The 18733-nt window shown below is 44.1% G+C and overlaps 1 protein-coding gene across 2 annotated transcripts in view; it reads left to right on the forward strand.

Annotated features, from left to right (window-relative positions):
- The window catches only part of NAB2 (NGFI-A binding protein 2), a 120354-nt gene that overhangs the window by 88401 nt on the left and 13220 nt on the right, over positions 1 to 18733 (forward strand). For both annotated transcript variants that reach the window (XM_044083656.1, XM_044083657.1), the window contains exon 5: positions 12497 to 12650. In XM_044083656.1, the coding sequence (XP_043939591.1) occupies positions 12497 to 12650 (154 nt within the window). The remainder of the gene's footprint in view (positions 1 to 12496; positions 12651 to 18733) is intronic.

Here is an 18733-nt window from a genome sequence, read left to right on the forward strand (position 1 = left end):
CCGAAGAAGCCTTGGGGCAGACCACCCCCTGATCCTTAACATCTCCATGATGTCTCCAAATGAGACGCCCTCAGGGGGTGACCTAGGGAGCCTTCCCTTCATCCAAGTCCGTGTCTTCAGTGACGGACTCAGGGAGTCCATGTGCCTCCTCTTGCACTTACGCTTCCGAGGTACTTCATCGGGGGGGCTGTCCGAGGAGTACTCTTCAGCAGATGGATGTTCCAAGGGAACCACTTGGGACATCGAGGCGGGCTGTCCCTGGGACCGGCTGGTGGGGGCCTGGCCCAACTGCAATGGAGTGCGGGATGGAGCCGTGGCAGGGACCGGGGGTCCGGATGTCCTCGACAGTGCCCTTTCCATAACGTTGAAAGCCGAGGGGGAGCCAGCTTCTCTAAGCCCCGAGAGCCGACCCCCACTCGGATCCGATGTACGGATCGGAGTCGGAGCCGAAACCGTCGGATCCGAGAGACCAGTGTGCTCCGACCTGGACGGAGCCGAAGACACACCAGCTCCCTCGGATCCGAGGCTCGGCCTCGGCTCGAGAGGTCGGGTCCGGCACCAAGCACTCAAGGGATGGGACGGATCCGAGGTGCGCCGACCTATCGGATCCGACCCACCCCCGGATCCAAATCTGCACTGCGCCGATAGCTCCGAACCCGTGGTATGGGTCGGAGAAGGAGCTAAGGGGCGAAAGGGGTCGAAGCCCCTCCCGGATGGGGGGGGGCTAGGAGCACTCCCATTTGCATTTGGGCCTGGATGAATTTCCTCATCATCCGGTCCATATCAGCTTCGCTCATTGAAAAGGTCGATCTAGAGGAGGCCACCGAAGCGGACCTAGAGAGCCGTCTCGGTGACCTCCTGGAAGGGCTAGCCTCCTCCTCCTCGGGTCCAGGAGAGAACCGAGGGGAGTGGAGCCGAGGAGGAGGAAAGCTAGAAGGCACAGGGGAGGCCCGCTTAGATGGAGGAGCCGAACTAGAAGCTTCGGCTCTCCTCTTGTGGTGCTTCTCCCTGTGCCTCTCCTTCTGTCTCTCCCTAGAAGAATCCTTCCCCTCCGGCAACTTTAAGGGAGGTTGAGTCCCAGCCGGAGGGGGAGAACTCACAGCAACAGGTTGCTGACTGGAAGGGGCAGAGGCCGAAGCAGTATCTGGGGGTAAAAGACCCGCCAGCACCAACTTCGACCTCCGTTCCCTTAAAGCCCGGGGGTTGAACCCTGCACAAATGGTACAACCAGAAGACAGGTGTTCAACCCCCAAGCATGACTTGAGTGTGGCCATCTGCTGGGGACAGCTTATGGCCACACTCGGTACATTTGGAGAAAACAGCCTTAGGGGCTTCAGACATTACAAACCTAAGGCCTAAATACACACACACACAAACAAACTACGAAAACCCGAGAAAATTTAACTAAAGAGGGAGGAAAGCCTTAACCACACACAACACTAACTAGATTAATAACAAAAACAGAGAATTTGAAAACTTTTTCTGTCAAAAAATCTAAACTTATCTCAACCAACGCCAGGAGCTCTAGAATTCCGTTGCTTCTTGAAAAGCGGCAAACGAAATCTGAGGTCAGTCAGGGCTTGGCAAGGGGTTATGGGTAAGAGGGAGGAGCTAGGAGCTCGGAGCCTAAGCTTTTGAATTGCCGGCTCGGATCCGAGATCGGATCCGATACCCACAGGTTGCAGACGAATGAAGTCTGCCTACTTCAGATCTTTAATTTCAGACAAAATCATCTGGCTAAACTTTTAATCTTTAAAATACTACTGATAGAACAATTCTCATTTAAGCCAGGTACATTATATGCATTCAATATAATCTGCCAGATGAGTTCGAGCTCTTCCAGTTTTAAACCTGTTGGGCCACCCCTTACATTTGGAATAACTTGATCTATCACCATAAATTTAAAGTTATGGTCTGGGTAGCTCAAAATGTGCTTAGCTAAGGCGTTTTCGTGTTTATTTTTTCTAATGGCGTAAATATGCTCGTAGATGCGGTCTCGGAGATGCCTCTCTGTCTTGCCTATATAAAATGCTGAACAGCGCTGACATTGGGCTAAGTAGATAATCATTTTAGAATTACAGTTAACCCTATGCTTCAAGCTGTAGGTTTGACCTTCTATCTTAAACCTGTTGGAACCATTTATATATTTACAATAGTTACAGGATTGACATTTGTACATGCCTACAGATCTGCTAGGGCCCTGCTGTTGTTGTTCAAAGAATGTTTTGAGATTTTTAGCTTTCTTATATGTCACTTGAGGCCATTCACCTAGTCTCTGAAAGATGCTAGGGTCACTTCTAAAAATTGCCCAATTCTTACATATAATCTCAAAGCAAGCTTGACTATTAATATTAAAAGTTGTGATAAACTTTGAGCTTTGGTGTCCCAGCTCTTGGGAGGCTGTACGGTCCTGTACCACTGATGCGTTAGAACTGTTATAATGTTGATGTTGTATGCATATTCGATCAAGAATAGGTCTATAGACATGTTGAAGGCATTTACGTGAAACCTCATCTATAATATCACTAACCATTTGATTTGGATATCCACGATGAAGAAACATATTCTTTAAATAAGAACATTCAATATTAAAATCCTCATCTAAGGTCACAATATGAGCAGCCCTCACCAATTGGCCCTTGACAACTGCTCGCTTTTGATAATGAGGGTGACAGCTAGAATAGTGTAAGAAAGAGTTTGAGTAGGTACTCTTCCTATGTATTCTAGCGGTGAAATTCTGTAAATTAAAGTCATTCAATTGAATATCCAGGTAAGAAACACTTACAGTACTAAAAGTAAATGTAAACCGTAAGAAGTGTGTAGACTGATTAAAATAGTCTGCAACTTTGTCACTAAGTGAATTGTCCCCATCGAGCAATATAAAGATGTCGTCAAGGTAACGAGTATAAAAAATTAATTTGTCCTTAAATTCACAGTTGTTAAAGACACATAAATGCTCCCAATTGGCCATAACAGAGTTGGCTACGCTTGCTCCACATGGGGAGCCCATTGCAATGCCAACTTTCTGTAAATAAAAATTATTGGCAAATAAAAAATAATTATTATCAAGAATCAACACCAATAATTCATTAACAAGTGACATCTCTGTATTTACTGCTCCATTTGTTTTCAAAAATTGGTTAACCCATTCTAAAGCTACATCGTGTGGAATACACGTGTACAAGTCTTTAACGTCCACAGTAAGGAAATTATGAGAGGGATTATAGACTAACTGATTCATTTTATCCAAAAATGACCAAGAATCCTTACAAATGTGGTTTGCCTTAGCTAAATACTTCTGCAAAATTGCGTCAACTATTTTAGCACGTGTAAGTCGGAGAACCCCTACCATCCACAAGTGGGTGCATAGGGGGATTAGAAATATCTTTGTGTATTTTGGGTATACCAAACAAGTGAGGGAACCTAGGATATGAAATACACATATAATTTTAAATATTCAAGTCTATCCTTCCTTCTATAAACATTTCTTCAATGCTATTCTTAATGGTGCTGTAAGCTCCATTAGTCTCAGACCTTGAACTAAGAATGTAAGATGGACTATCCAGTAACTTTAACATTCTTGTTTCATAATCGTCACTATCAAAAATAACCAGGCCCCCACCTTTGTCTGGTTTACAAATCCGAATGTTACTAATCTTAATGAAATCTATGCATTTCTTTTCTGCTTTAGAAGTGTTACCAAAGGTGGGAAAATTGTGGCCCGATTTGAATTTCTGACGCAAATCTAGCTCACACATTTGTTCGAAAACACTTAAAAGTGGATGTAATGGTGGATTGTAAACACTAGAAACTCTAAAGGGGTTTTCACTGATAGTGTTGTTGCCGCCTATCATTAAGTTAAAATTAAGCTTCCTCGTAAATAATTTAACATCTATAATAGTTTTAACTATATCCAATCTCTGGGCGGGAACGTAAGTGTAACCCTTTGCAAAGAGCTCAACTTGCTCTTGTGTAATAGGTTGTAGAATAATTGTAAACCATAAAGTCACCATCAATGTTAGTCAATATAACAGGTGAGTTGAAAACCCCTGAATTGTTCCCTTCATGGTTACTCAAATCGATAAATCCAAGTGGAGTGGCATCAAAACAATCAGCTGAAAGATATTCACAGCTGGGAGAAACGAAACTGGAATTAACTACATCCACTTCAATACCTGAAGTATAAATAGCTTCAAGTGGAGAAACTAATTCCTGTGTTGTTTGAAATTCTGTTTGCCAGTCCGATTCAAACCCATTGCTGATTGTTTCGGTCTTGCTTATTGGTAGAGTTGACAAATTGGAAAACCACCATAATGCTAGAATTAATCTGCCTTTGCCCAATTTAACTCCTTATGTAAATATTGCAGCAGCTTCACGTAACCTCACCGGTGGATGTTCGTCAGAATCACAGAGCCTCACATGCGGGCAGAGGAGCATTCCGGCCAGCCGCTCAACTATTTCTGATGAGTTACCGGTTTCGAATAACGTGGTAAACAGAGTGGTTACTTCACATCTAGACCATATGGGCGTTTCATCTGTGAGTAACGCCAATGTCAACTTACGGAATGTCTACCAACGAATTCCAGGCTGCAAGTGACCGGACGGCACCAAATATTTCTAAAGCACCTTTTTTTCCGGATATAAAGATTTGGATGTCTGACAACTTTTGCTTTTCCAAGACATCTGAAGGGTCGAAGCAATTGACTATAGAAGAAAATAGTGAGTACACTGATATATCTCATAATTTAAAAGTGCTGGACAGCCTGTTAGTTAAACTTAAAAAGACACAACTTGAGGTTTCCTATTTCCAAGAGTGTCTTAAATGCAAAATCGTACCTAAAGGTCTAAGACATTATCAGTACCCTACTGGCCTGGTAGCAAACTCGGCTTTTCACAAAGAACTGATAACTTTATTTGAACAGCAGGGTTCAGATTTACTGACTTTAATGATAAAGCATTATTCCGTTCTGGTTGAAACTTTAAGCCATCAAGTAGAGGAGCTTGATGCCAAAATAAAATTGAACCAAGAGTTTTTCCGTTACAAATATGATTATAGTAGAATGTTCACCAGTATAGACCAATACCTAGACAAACTTAGGAAAAACAAGATCAAGAAAATCGATAGGGATGTAAAGGTGTACAACGAGGGTACAGCTTACCCTATTCCATCACAAGCTCAGGTGTGGAAAGGTGCAGGGCACTTAGCTCAAACCGCTAACAACAACAATATAGTGCATTCGCCACCTAGCATTAATTATGATAATAACTATCCTCGTCAAATGAATTTTTCTGTGGATAACGAAGTTCCCACAGATGTCGAGGCACAAGTTGATCATGGAAGGAGTGAAAGAGCACAGAATAATAATGCGACAGGCCATTACAATCTAAGATCAAATAATCCAAATTTTTTAGGAGCAAGACCGAAACAATCAGCAATGGGTTTGAATCGGACTGGCAAACAGAATTTCAAACAACACAGGAATTAGTTTCTCCACTTGAAGCTATTTATACTTCAGGTATTGAAGTGGATGTAGTTAATTCCAGTTTCATTTCTCCCAGCTGTGAATATCATTCAGCTGATTGTTTTGATGCCACTCCACTTGGATTTATCGATTTGAGTAACCATGAAGGGAACAATTCAGGGGTTTTCAACTCACCTGTTATATTGACTAACATTGATGGTGATTTTATGGTTTACAATTATTCTACAACACCTATTACATAAGAGCAAGTTGGGCTCTTTGCAAAGGGTTACACTTATGTTCCCGCCCAGAGATTGGATATAGTTAAAACTATTATAGATGTTAAATTATTTACGAGGAAGCTTAATTTTAACTTAATGATGGGCGGCAACAACACTATCAGTGAAAAACCCTTTAGAGTTTCCAGAGTCCAAGGCTGCTTGAGAAGATGATGTTGCAGGAAAGGAAACCATATCTGTTGAGGCCAGTACGGAGCAATGAGGATCATTTTGCAACCCAATGCGGTAGCTTTCTGTATTAGCTTGGGAATTAAGGGATATGGAGGGAATGCATAAAGACGTCCCTGAGGTCAATCGTGGACTACAGCGTCTCTGGGGGAATGTCCGGGAAGTGGAAAGTGAGAGAAGAAATTGCTGCATTTGCTGTTGAAGGGAGTTGCAAAAAGGTCACAGCAAGGTTGACCCCATTTGCAGAAGATATGGTCCGCAACAACCTGATTCAGAGACCACTCGTGAGGCATGAGAATTGCTCTGCTGAGTCTGTCTGCTATGAAGTTGGACTTCCCAGGGATGTGCGTTGCGATCAGAAACCGTTGGGAAGAGATCACCCATTGCCAGATGTCTGAGTGCCTCTCGACATAGGGGGTAGGACCTGGTTCTGCCCTGGTTGTTGATGTACCATACTACCGACATATTGTCCGTTTGAATTGCAATGGTCCTGGTAGGAAGAGAGTCCTGAAGAGCTTGCAATGCTGGAAGCACAGCCCTCAACTCCAAGATGTTTATATGCAGATGGTACTCGTGAGGTTGCCAGATGCCTTGGACTGTCCTGCCCTGATAATGCCCCCCCCCACCCGATCAGGGAGGCATCCGTGGTTACCATAGCAACATGAGGTAATGGGACAAAGGGTCTGCCTTGAGGCAATGATGTGGAGACCATCCACCATGCAAGGTGCTTTTTGCATGCTTCTGTGATCATAATCATGTGAGACATAGGAAGCTGCTGGAAGGACCATTGGGTGAAGAGAAGCCACTGGAGAATCCTCATGTAAAAATGAGCTAGAGAAATGAGCACGATTGCTGCTGCCATGAGACCTAGAGATTGGAGGATGAACCTGGCTTGAATTCTTCTGTATGCTAATAAGACCTGCACATGTTGGCAAATTACTTGTATTCTGTCTGGTAGGAGGCTCGCCAACATGTCCTTTGTATTTAAATTTGCGCCTATAAAGGTGATAGACTGACAGGGCGACAATGCAGATTTTTTGAAATTTATTGTGATACCTAGCCTGGAGAAAGTCTGGATAGTGTAGTCTCTGGTTAGCAGAAGTTGATGCCTGGTGGAAGCAGTTAGGAGCCAGTCGTCTAGATATGGAAACACCTGGAATCCTAACTGTCTGAGATGAGTGGTAACTACTGCCATACATTTGGTGAACACCCTGGGGGCTGTGGTGAGACCAAAGGGCAGAGCTCTGAATTGATAATGACTGGCTCCCAGCCAGAAGCGGAGGAATCTTCTGGAGCGCTTGTCCATTTTGATGTGGTAATATGCATCCTGAAGATCTATAGAGCACATCCAATTGTCCTGACCCAGAAAGGGTAGAATGGACTTGGTTCTTCGAACAGACTTGTTTAGTCTGCTGAGATCCAGAATGGGTCTCCAGTCCCCTGTCGTTTTTGGTACCAAAAAGAACCTTGAGTAAGTTCCGGATCCTAGCTGGTCTGCTGGGACTTCCTGGATGACTCTCTTTCTTAGCAGTTTTGAAATTTCTTGGAGTGCTTGATCCCTTAGACTGGGTGGAACATCTGGAAGGGACTTGTTTGACAGCAAGGGAGGGCACAGGAAAGGAACTTTGTAGCCTCTGGCTATAAGGGACTGTACCCACTTGTCTTGAGTTATCTCTTGCCAGGCTTTTGGGTATAGTGATAATCTTCCCCCGACTGCCTCCAGAGGTGGGCAGCCGGGCAATCCTTCAGGGATGCTGGAAGGGCTTCTCAGAGAAGGATTCTCTGCTGCCCTGGTTTTGCTGTCCCCCTCTGCCACGGGGGCAGCATCAGTTATTGTTCCCTCCTCTGCCTCTGGATGGGAACTCACCACGTGTGTCCGGCAAGGCTCCCTGGGATTTCTGGAACCACACCTTTCCACTCTTCTGACCCTTGGGATAGGGTCTGGACGAAGTGGAAAAATGGACTCCCACGGCAGAGAGAGTCTTGCCTTCCTGCTAACACCTGGTAAGGGTATCCTTCACCTGTGATACAAAAAGAGCGGATCCATCAAAGGGGTATTGGTGAAAGATGCTCTGAATGGTTCCGCAAAGTTATATAGCTGCATCCAAGCATGCCTCCTCAGGGCAACGCCTGTGCCTGCGGCTCTACCCGCACCATCAGTGGCATAAGATATGAGCCTCATGGAGGAGTTCACCACTGAATTTAGAGTCACCAGCTGGGAAGCCATCTTAGCCTGAGCCCCCTCAGCTGATGGATCTTGGAGGGTATCTCCAAGCTCTTTAAGGAAATCCCTCTGAAGACTGGTGAAGTGGCACAAATAATTTCGGGACCTCATGGAGAAGGTCGCTGAAGCGAACATCCGCTTCCGGTATCTGTCCATCATCCTAGACTCCTTACTAGGAGGATGAAGAGATGAAGAAGTTTCGGCTAACTCCTCTTTCGTGGCCGCTGCAACCACCATGGCACTGATGGGGATGCCCTTCTGGAGCTGTTATGAATTTACCAGGTCTCCTAGGGGTTGGTTCCATGGAATCTGGAGCCGACCACGCCCTTTGAGCCATGACTGACATCAGTGGGTCAAAGGGCGGAGACACCCAGGAGGTGGAGGGTCGGGAGCCAAACGCATCCAAGAATACTGACTCGTCCTCAGAAGGGGCTAGGGTAGCCCAGTTCCCCCTCTGCCTAAGCATCTCAAGGATGTCTCAAAAGAAGACATCTTCAGAGGGGGATCTAGGGGACCCTTCCGAATCCTCCAAGTCGGTATCTGAGGTGACAGACTCAGGGGAGTCAACATGCTTCCTCTTACATTTTCTCTTGCGAGGTGGCTCCTCTGAATGATCAGGGGAGGCCCCGGAAGAGGATGATGCACCCAAAGAGGTGTCCTGGAGCACTGGATCCCCACGCTTGGGGTCTGGAAGAGGGGCAGAGGCTGACGCAGGCACCATAGGGGGAGGAGCCGATGGGGGTCGATCGTGGGGCTGACTCCGGGGCCAGCACACTCCTCATCACCTCGAAGGCATCCCTGCCCGGACGCAGAGAGAGCTCCGGTTCTGAAGAAATTGGAATCCCTCTCTGCACCGAGAGGGACAGCTCCGAGGCTGATGTGGGAGCTGAGCTCACCTGAGCCAAAGCCCCAAGGGGGAGAATGGGGTCGGACAAGGGTCCAATTCTACTCGCCCCCTCGGAGCCAACGAGGGAGTCTCGGCACCTGGATCCCTCCAGGGACGGTACCATGGAAGGGATCGGAGCTGATGACAGAACCGAAAGACAAGGTATCAGAGCCGACGGTGCCACGACTCGAACCCCAACGAACTCCGGCTCCGAGCTCAAAGGAGTCGGAGGAGGAATATCTGTAGACATGGGCGGAGCCAACCCCTGATGAGGGGGGCTGGATAACATTTTTGCTAGGGCCTGCGATTTTAACAGTCTACTGACCACTCTTTCCACGTCATGATCTGAAAGTCTCGAGGACCAAGAAGAGTGGAATGAGTGGTGACTGCGCTCCGATTGGAGCAAAGGTGATCTCGTAGCCGAATGTATCGACTCCAGAGAAGGAGACCTAGATCTTTTTCAACTCCCAGACGGCTTCGAGGAACATGTCGGGGCCGAATGGGAGAGAGAAACCTCAGTTCCAGCTGGAACTGAGATAGATGGTACCGTTTCACCCAGTGATGGCTCCGAACTGGGAGCCGAAGGTTTAGGTGTCTTAGAAGATTTCACTGGCTGAGCCTTAGCCGGTGAATCTTGCGGCTTAAGTAAACCCCTCAGGATCAACTTGTTTTTGCACTCCTGCAGGACTCTTGGACTAAATGCATGGCAAATCAAGCAAGAATCCTGCAGGTGCACGGCTGCCAGACAATAAACACAAGAAGTGTGCCCATCTGTCAGAGACATCTTCTGACAGCATGAGTCACACTTCTTGAATCCGGACGGCTTGGGATCCTTGGACATCCTGAATAGAAACCAAGGAAAAAAACCCAGACACAGAAGTTAAGGTTAAAATACCACAAACACAACAATTACTACTACCAGAAGTATAACTAAACTAGCTAATAAATACTATAAACAACAACTATTAACTATTTTTTTTTTTTTAAGAGGAAAAGACAGAAAAGGTTATCCTCTAACTTAAACAGAAACCTTTTGAGGTAAGGAAAGAGCTAGAAAAAAGGGGAGGGGGAACTCTCTAATTAAAACAAGTTTCTGAAAAAGGGAAGGAATTCAGATAGAAAACACTAAAATACAATAGTTGTAATTAAAAATGGAATTTTACACTAAACTAACAGTTTTTATGACAGAAAAAACTAGTAATAATAAGTTTTATATGACCTGAGCCAGTAGAACAACCTCGGAGCAGAAGCAGCAAACGAGATCTGGGTATCTAGCACCAGGTATCATGGGATAGGGGGTGGCCTCGAGTCAGTAAGCAGCTCTCGAGGTTTTGAAGATGGCCGAGTCGGAGCCGAGGATCGGCTCCGAACCCAACCAGCAAGAATGAAGGCGAGATAGACAACTTAACATCAAGAGCTTCCAATTTTTCAGTTTTTGTATTATATTTTCTTTAGTCTCTTCTCACATATCCTTAGCTACCATAATAAAAGCCTTTGTAATCCATACTTCTACATATTTCATTTTTTGTGTTCCCATAAATATGTGTATTGCTGGATCAGTTCATATGTGGGTACACAGTTTACAGCTGTAGCCTTTATTTTATCTTCATTGATTTTATATTAAAAAAAAAACTTGAAACTGTCTCAAAATGTTCCAGAACAATGAGATGTAATTTTCTGGTTTTTACCAGGTACAAAATAGTATCGGCTGCAAATAAAGCAAACTTTTCTTGATTGCCATAACAATTTTATAACTTTGAATTTCTGAGTCCCTTGTTTTCTTTGCCAATGGGTCTAAATATAAAACAAATTATGGGAGAAAGAGGACATCCCTGTCTGATTCCTCTGTTGAGACACAACTTGTCAGAAAGGAACCTTTCCAATTTAATTTTTGCTTCTGATCCCTCATATATTCTCCTAATTACCCTTATTATTGTATCAGAGAATGCAAATGCTTCCATTTCCCAGCTCATAAAATCCCAGCTTACTCTGTCGAATGTTTTTTCTGCAGCAAGACCCACTAACAACAACAGTGGTATTTTCTTATACTCTGCTTCCCCTCTGGATCATCATTGTTCTATTAATGTTGTCAAAAGTTTGCCTCCCCTGCTCAAAACCACATTGATCCATATCTCTCAATTTTGGCAACACCTTAACCATTCTTTTAGCTATTATATACATAAACATTTTATAGTCATGGTTTAAAATTGAAATGGGCCTATATGAAACTGGGTCTGATGAGTCTTTACAATCTTTAGGTATTACAGCCACCACAGCTTTCTTCCGGGATGCTGATACTTCCTTTCCTTTTAAAATACTGTTAAACAAAACCTTCCAGATGTTATCACTTACTTCCCTCATTGCTTCCAAACTTCCAGAGGAATATCATTTATTCTGGAGACTTTATTGTAGATTAATTGTACATCACTGTTTTTATCTCATCTCCTCCTGTTTTTTTTTTATTGTTGAGCCTCTTTTACTTCTAATCTTAACATATTTAAGTCTTCTCTAAATATTTCCATTTGTGATCTTTCATGATTTCCACATTTCTCTGCCTTATACAAATTTTCATAAAATTTCTGAAATATTTCTAATACTTCTACAGGATCTTTGGTTATTTTTCTTGTTATAGGGTCCACATGTTTAGTAACAACTCTTTCTACTTCTGTTGCCTAAGTCATTGTGTCAAATGTTTTTGTGTGCTGTAGTTACAATAAAATAGAAAACAGTTGCTTAACAGCAGTCTTTCTAAACTCATCCATATTATCCAGATACTCCCTTATTTTCTCCTTAGCACTCTCCAGTTGTACCTGTTCTTGTTCTGTGAGATTCTCCTTATTCTGCAGTACTTTAACCTTTGTCATCTCCTCTAAATAATTCCTGTTACTTCAGACCATATCTCTTTTTTTATTTATACCCTATTTTTAAACTCTGCTTTCATTTTGTCCCACGTTACTAACTAAAATTTCAGAAGATATTTCTATCTTCCCAAGTAACTGTTGAATAATTTCTACTACCCATTCCTTATGGTGTCATATTTCATACTATTAAATGCATCTCAGGTAAAGGTTTTTACCAAATGAATATAGTTCTTGTTATTTTATTTTTTTTTTTCTGCTGTGAAGCTGATTTGCACAATATTTTATATCAAAAAACAACAGGAGGACACAGGATAGACTCCAAGTTATAAAACTTTAATCAGGCATAAACACTTCTACATCTGCTTCTTCAGGTGCCTGAAGAAGTAGACGTAAAAGCGTTTGTGTCTGATTAAAGTTTTATAACTTGGAGCCTATCCTGTGTCTTCCTGTTGTTTTTGGATACTTTGCTGTAGCTTTGCTGTGGATACAAGGACCTGCAAATGAGTGTTCTTTATTGTTCTTGCTGACAATATTTTATATAGTTACAATCAATGTCCAGATGTGATTACTAACAAGACATTGTCACTTTATTTCAGGTTGGGATCACAGAACATGGGGTCTCTTCACATCAACATACAGAATCATTAAGGCAGTCAAACTCTGACTTGTATATCTCAGCGTACAGACACTGTGCGGAAGAGGACAATGCAAGCCTCTCAGGAGAGAGTCTGGATGGACATGGACTTCAAGGTAAGCCTGTATCAAAACCAAGCAAGACAGAGGGGTCATTACTAAGATGGAAACACCACATCTAAAATTTTACCCACCCTCAACTGTCCTTTCAGAGGGAAAGACAATTGTATAACAGTTCACCAACAAAAGTGTGCTACTATGAAGAGATCTTCAATATAAATTGTGAAATAGAAAAAAGATCCAGAAAAACAGTCCTGCTTTATAAATTGCACAATCTCTAACTCTCACCATGTCATCTGATTTAAATCCCTGCTTCAATAATTGGGTAATGACTAATGCTTTTATATAATTTATGTCTGCCAGTCAACTAAAATACTTTTCTCCCTAAATTTCTTGTGTATCTGTAGTTTTTTGTACAGCTTTACCACTTGTCTCTCACCACCAAGGAAGGTTGTATTTCAAAAGGGTAAAACTAACCTTCCTGGATATGTGGAATTTTTCATAAAGGTCCTCTATTAATGTATCTGTCCCCCTTCAACTATCTGTAGTAATTGTTTAATATGTTCATTAATCTCTTCCTAGGTTGTGACCTTATTCTGGTTGATGGTCTGTCTGCCTTTGTGATCCTTAGACCTGTGTTGTCTGGAAAGTACACTTATGGTGTGGGCAACCTTGGCAAACTGGTCTAAGAGGAGAAGTCAGACTAACAATAATCCATGACCCCCCCCATGGTTCAGTAAAAGACTCTGAAAACTTTGTCTCAGATCTACCAGGACATACACCTGGAGCCAGGACTGTGGATGATGGTGTGTGCTGGCATGTGACTGATGGCCGGGTAACCCGCACAGCTTTAGTGGAGTGCTGCATAAAGTTACCATGTGAGCTCACCCCTGTAAATGAAATGGTGTGGGGTGGTCAGGAACAATACTAATCAGGTAGCAGGCTGGGCTGGGACAGGTTAAGAAGGACCAGACCCTGGCAATGGAAAATGTTTCTTGGAACATGGAATGTCACGTCTCTGCTGAAGAAGGAGCAGGAAGTTTTGTTGTTAGCTGAAAAATGTCAAATAAATATAGTCAGTCTTACCTGTACACATCATATTTCTTGGACAGGGTGGTTGGTCTTTGTCTTGCTGTGGAGATAACCCTCAGAACAGCCTTGAGTAGGTGTGATGATACTCCCCCCTCCCCCATATGTGTGATTTTCAACTAGAATCTGTACCAGAGAATGACAGAATCACTTCTGTACAACTACAAACTACAGAATGGAAAATTCTGTTTGTTGTTTGTGAATATGCATCTTAAGCTATTTTATGTTATTTAGCTTTCTTAGAGACTGTGTATATTGTGTCTGTCAAGGCACCACATACAGATTCTGTAGATATTGTGATGCCCGTGCCTTGGCCCAGCAATCAAGGAACCTCAATCCTCACCACTAACAACAGAGAGGGCATCTCAAATATGAGGAAAGGATAACAAATACACACAGTAAAGTGCAATTTCCCTTAAGAGCACACAAAGATCTCAGTCAGTCCAGGGCTGGTCGCTCCTTTACTCCACAGTTCCCCAATAAGACACCCCACTGGCACAGCTATAGGGTCCAGATCTCAGCCTAGCTGGGCAAGCTAAAATCTCCAGCACCCTCTCTGTCCAACCAGTGCTTCGTGTCCCTGCCTAAGTAGCTGACACACACACACACACACACACACACACACACACACACACACACACACACACACACACACACTTTGAGATAAGAGGTTATACAACCACACAGACAATTCTGGGGAAGGCTGGCACAGGTTCTCCAGCTGTGCCCCTTTTACCCAGACTATACAGTAGTACCACTTGCCACCACCCAGTTAATATTTATCAGCTACCCAAAGGCCCTTAAAAGGGTGTCCAATTATTACTGTGCAATATTATTATCCAATTGGTAGATGTGACTAAACAGTCAAGCTTATTTGGAGTGACTTGGACAGTAAACTCTATAAATATGCAATGTACTCTCGAGTTTACTTATCTATACACAAACCAGCTACAGTTAAAAGGTTTTAAAATATTTAATAATAAATAATTAAAACCACAAGACAATACTTTCTATTATACAGTGCTAGTCAAAAGTTCAAAGATCACACAGAAATACTTAAAATAATTCAGTAGTACAGTTCTGACATCACAGAAAAACATTTAAGTTCTAGCTATCACTAAAAGAAAACACAAGTCTAAGATAACTTGCATAAGACAACAGGCAGAGTGCTGATGAGTTGGATGATCAAGACAAAAATGCTTAATGCCTTCTGATTCTCTCTGTTTAAATTGAAACTGCAGTTCTCATAAACATTACATCATTTCTTTTACACTTTCCTGGAGTTCCCAGGCTACACATTAACTGCATTTACATTCTTAACATCTCCCTTTTGTTATCTTGCAGTTGATCGGGAACAGAGCAATAAAAATACATTTGCATGTTTAAATCTAGCTGTTTAACTCTTGGTTAAAACAACAGAAATAATTTCTTCATCTAGACTTTTCGGCACCACTGTCTACTTCAAAGGGTCACCACCTGCTTTACTTTGGTCAGTAGAGTGCACTGTTGTCACATTTATTTCCAGTTCCACATGTAACAGTATTTCTTTACATTTAAGACAAGCCTGTAGTTTGCATTCATATTTACAAGTGACAGAATTGTCTGCAAAATTCTATCTGGCTAGGCTGGCAGCCTTCACCCTTTTCTACTAGTCTTCACCCCCCCCCCCCCGGAGAACTCAAGCTAGTTTTTCAAGTGACCCTTGAGAAACACCGCTTGAGAGGGTTAGGTCTGTCTGAGTGTACCTACCCCATTCCCTGTCTTAAGAGACCATCTGCATTGGCATTGATACTCCCACTGTGGTGCTGCACTGACATATCATATGCTTGCAGCCCTAGGTTCCATCTTAGCAACTTGCCATTTTGTGGGCTGGCTCTGTTTAACCATATTAAGGGATTGTGATCTGTCATAACAGTGAATTTCTTTCCATACAGATAAGGCTGAAGTTTCTGCAATGCCCACACTATGGCTAGACATTCCTTTTCTACAGCTGCATACCATTCCTCACTGGGTTGGAGCCTTCGATTGAGATAAACCATTGGGTGCTCTTCCCCCTCTGAAGAAATCTGGCTAAGTACAGCCCCCATCTCATGGTTTGAAGCATCCACCAACACAACAAATTATTTGCTGTAATCTAGACTGGCTAACACAGGGGTCCTCCCAAAGCTTCTTCAAGCTTCTGGAATGCCTGCTCACATGCTGGGGTCCACACTACCTTATCTGGCCTGTTCTTCCTTGTCAGGTCTGTGAGGGGAGCAGCTATGGTACTATAACTGGGGATGAATTTTCTGAAGTACCCTGATGTCCCTAAAATGCCCTCACCTGCTTTTAGTAACAGGTGCAGGCCATGCCTGAATGGCTTCCACTTTGGCAGGTGCTGCCCTTATCTTACCACTCCCTACTCTATGTACTAGGTAGGAGACCTCTGCCATACCCACCTGTCATTTGCTCAGCTTAATGGTCACCCTGCCCTCTGTAGTCTGCCCAGCACCTCCCTGACATGCTGAAGGTGCTCTGGCCAGGAATGGCTGTAGATGGCAATATCATCTAAGTAAGCAAGGGCAAATCTCTGTGCTCCTGCTAGGATATGATCTACCAACCTCTGGAAAATTGCTGAGGCATTCTTCACCCCAAAGGGCATCTTTGTGAACTCATACAAGCCAAAAGGAGTCACAAAGGCTGACTTCTCTCTAGCACTGGGAGTCAAGGTCACCTGCCAGTAACCCTTGGTAAGATCGATGGTTGTAAGATACCTAGCCCCACCCAGCTGCTCTAGGGACTCATCTGTTCTAGGCATGGTGTAAGCATCTGTTTCAGTGTGAATATTTAATTTACTGTAGTCTACACAGAACCTGGTGCTGCCATCCTTCTTTTGCACCAGCACCACTGGGGAGGCCCAGGGACTGTTGGACTCTTGAATCACCCCTAGTTCCAACATCTCCTGTACCTCCTCCCTCAGAGTCTGTTTGACTCTCTCAGGCTCCTGTAAGGGGCCCGCCTAATAGGCCTTTGGGGTCCTGTATCGACCTGGTGCTGCACTAGGTGGATGCACCCTGGTTTCCCAGTGAACATGTCCCCAAATTCCTGCAACAATGCTTGGATTTCTTGAACCTAGGTAGGAGATAGCTGATGGGACAATGCTACCCCTTCCACTAAGGTGTCATCCCGAACCTCACTGATGAGATCAGTCCCCAGATCTCCCTCAGACTGCTCCTGCAATCCACTGCAAATGCTCAGCACAAGGGCCACCCTATCATGGTAGGGTTTCATCATGTTAACATGGTACAATTTGTGCTCCTGCCTTCTGCCTAGCAGTTCCACCATGTAGTTAACATCACTTACCTTTCTTACCACCTTGTAAGGTCCCTACCAAGCTGCTTGCAGCTTGTTGTGTCTGACAGGAATGAGAACCATTACCTGCTGCCCTACAGCATACTCTCTAGCTCGAGCATTCCTGTCATACCACACGTTGTCTGTTGTTGGGCTTCTGCCAGGTTCTCCTGGGCCAAGCCCATGACTTCCCTGAGCCTTGTCCTGAGGTTTAGGACGTATTCCACAACAGACTCTTTGTGAGACTCGCACTCACCTTCCCACTCATCTCAAATTAAATCTAGAGGTCTCCTCACCCTATGCCCATACATCAACTCAAAGGGTGAAAACCTTGTGGATTCCTGGGGAACCTCTCTGTAAGCAAACAACAGATGGGGCAAATATTTGTCCCACTCCCTCTTAAACTGATCTGCAAATGCCCTTAGCATGGACTTGCTTGTAGAGTTTAACCTCTCACCAAGACCATTAGTCTGGGGATGGTAGGGGGTGGTCTTCACGTGCTTCACCCCACAGGACTTCCACAGGCAAGCCAGCAGGTCTGACATGAAATTGGCACCTCTGTCAGTCAGTATTTCTTTTGGGAAACCTACCCTGCTGATAATCTCTAAGAAACCATGTACCACCTTCTCTGCCTCAATGGAGGATAAAGCAACTGCCTCAGGGTATTGTGTAGCATAATCCACTACCACTAGGATACACTTTTTCCCTGTGGAACTTGGGGTACTCAGAGGACCCACAATTTCCACAGCTACCCTCTGAAATGGCTCCTCAGTCACAGGCAAAGGCATCAAAGGAGCTCTCACCTTGTCTCCCGCCTTGCCTACCTTTTGGCACTGCTCACAGGTCCTACAGTACCGTTACATCTCTGGAAATTCCAGGCCAGTAGAAGTTCTGCATAATACCCCTCTTTGTACGTTTTATGCCCATATGACCTGCAAAGGGATATCATGGGCTATGGCTAAAAGTACCAGACGGCAGGCTCTAGGCACCACCAACTACTGTACTCTCTTACCTTCTAGCCCTCCCTCAGGGGTTCACTCTCTGTACAGTAACCCTTTGTCCCAGTATACAGATTCCCCCTTTCCTTGAGAATCAGGTGCCTCCCTAGCTACCTGCTTCAGGCCTTGCAATGTAGGGTCTGAGAGCTGTGCCTGCCTCAACTCTCTCCATGTAACTCTTCCTAGCTCCCCTTCCACAGGAAGTCTGACATCCTCTGACAGTCAGTATTTCTTTTGGGAAACCTACCCTCTCAAACATATGAATGAAACTATCAAAATTATCCCCCTCTTTAAACTGCAGAAGATATTTACTTAACTTTTGTGCTTCTGGGGTGCATTTACTCCCTTCCCCATTACCACCATGACTCTGGCGAAGAGTCAGCATCTCCTTCTCATGCTGCCTCTGCCTCTCTTGTTCCTCAGCTTGCAGACATAACAGTTTCTCATTCTCCTCAGCCTGCAAACATTGCAGTCTTTCATTTGCTTCTAATTCCACATGCCTGGCCTCCAACTCAAGTATCTTTAGCTCCAGCTGGATTTTTAAGTCTACTGAAGAAAGGTTGAGCTGTCCATTCTCCGAGGGAATTACATCTCCACTGCCAGTCTGATTGTCCTCCTGGTTGCTGTTTTCTGATGCAGCTGTAACCAAGGCTGCAATCAGGTCTGCCTTAGTCAGGTTTCCATGCACCAGTCCCCTAGCCTGGCACATCTCCGCCAGATGGC

This window comes from Protopterus annectens, chromosome 9.part0, assembly GCF_019279795.1.
Source record: "Protopterus annectens isolate FY-2018-M chromosome 9.part0, PAN1.0, whole genome shotgun sequence".
Classification (NCBI taxonomy): Eukaryota; Metazoa; Chordata; order Ceratodontiformes; family Protopteridae; genus Protopterus; species Protopterus annectens.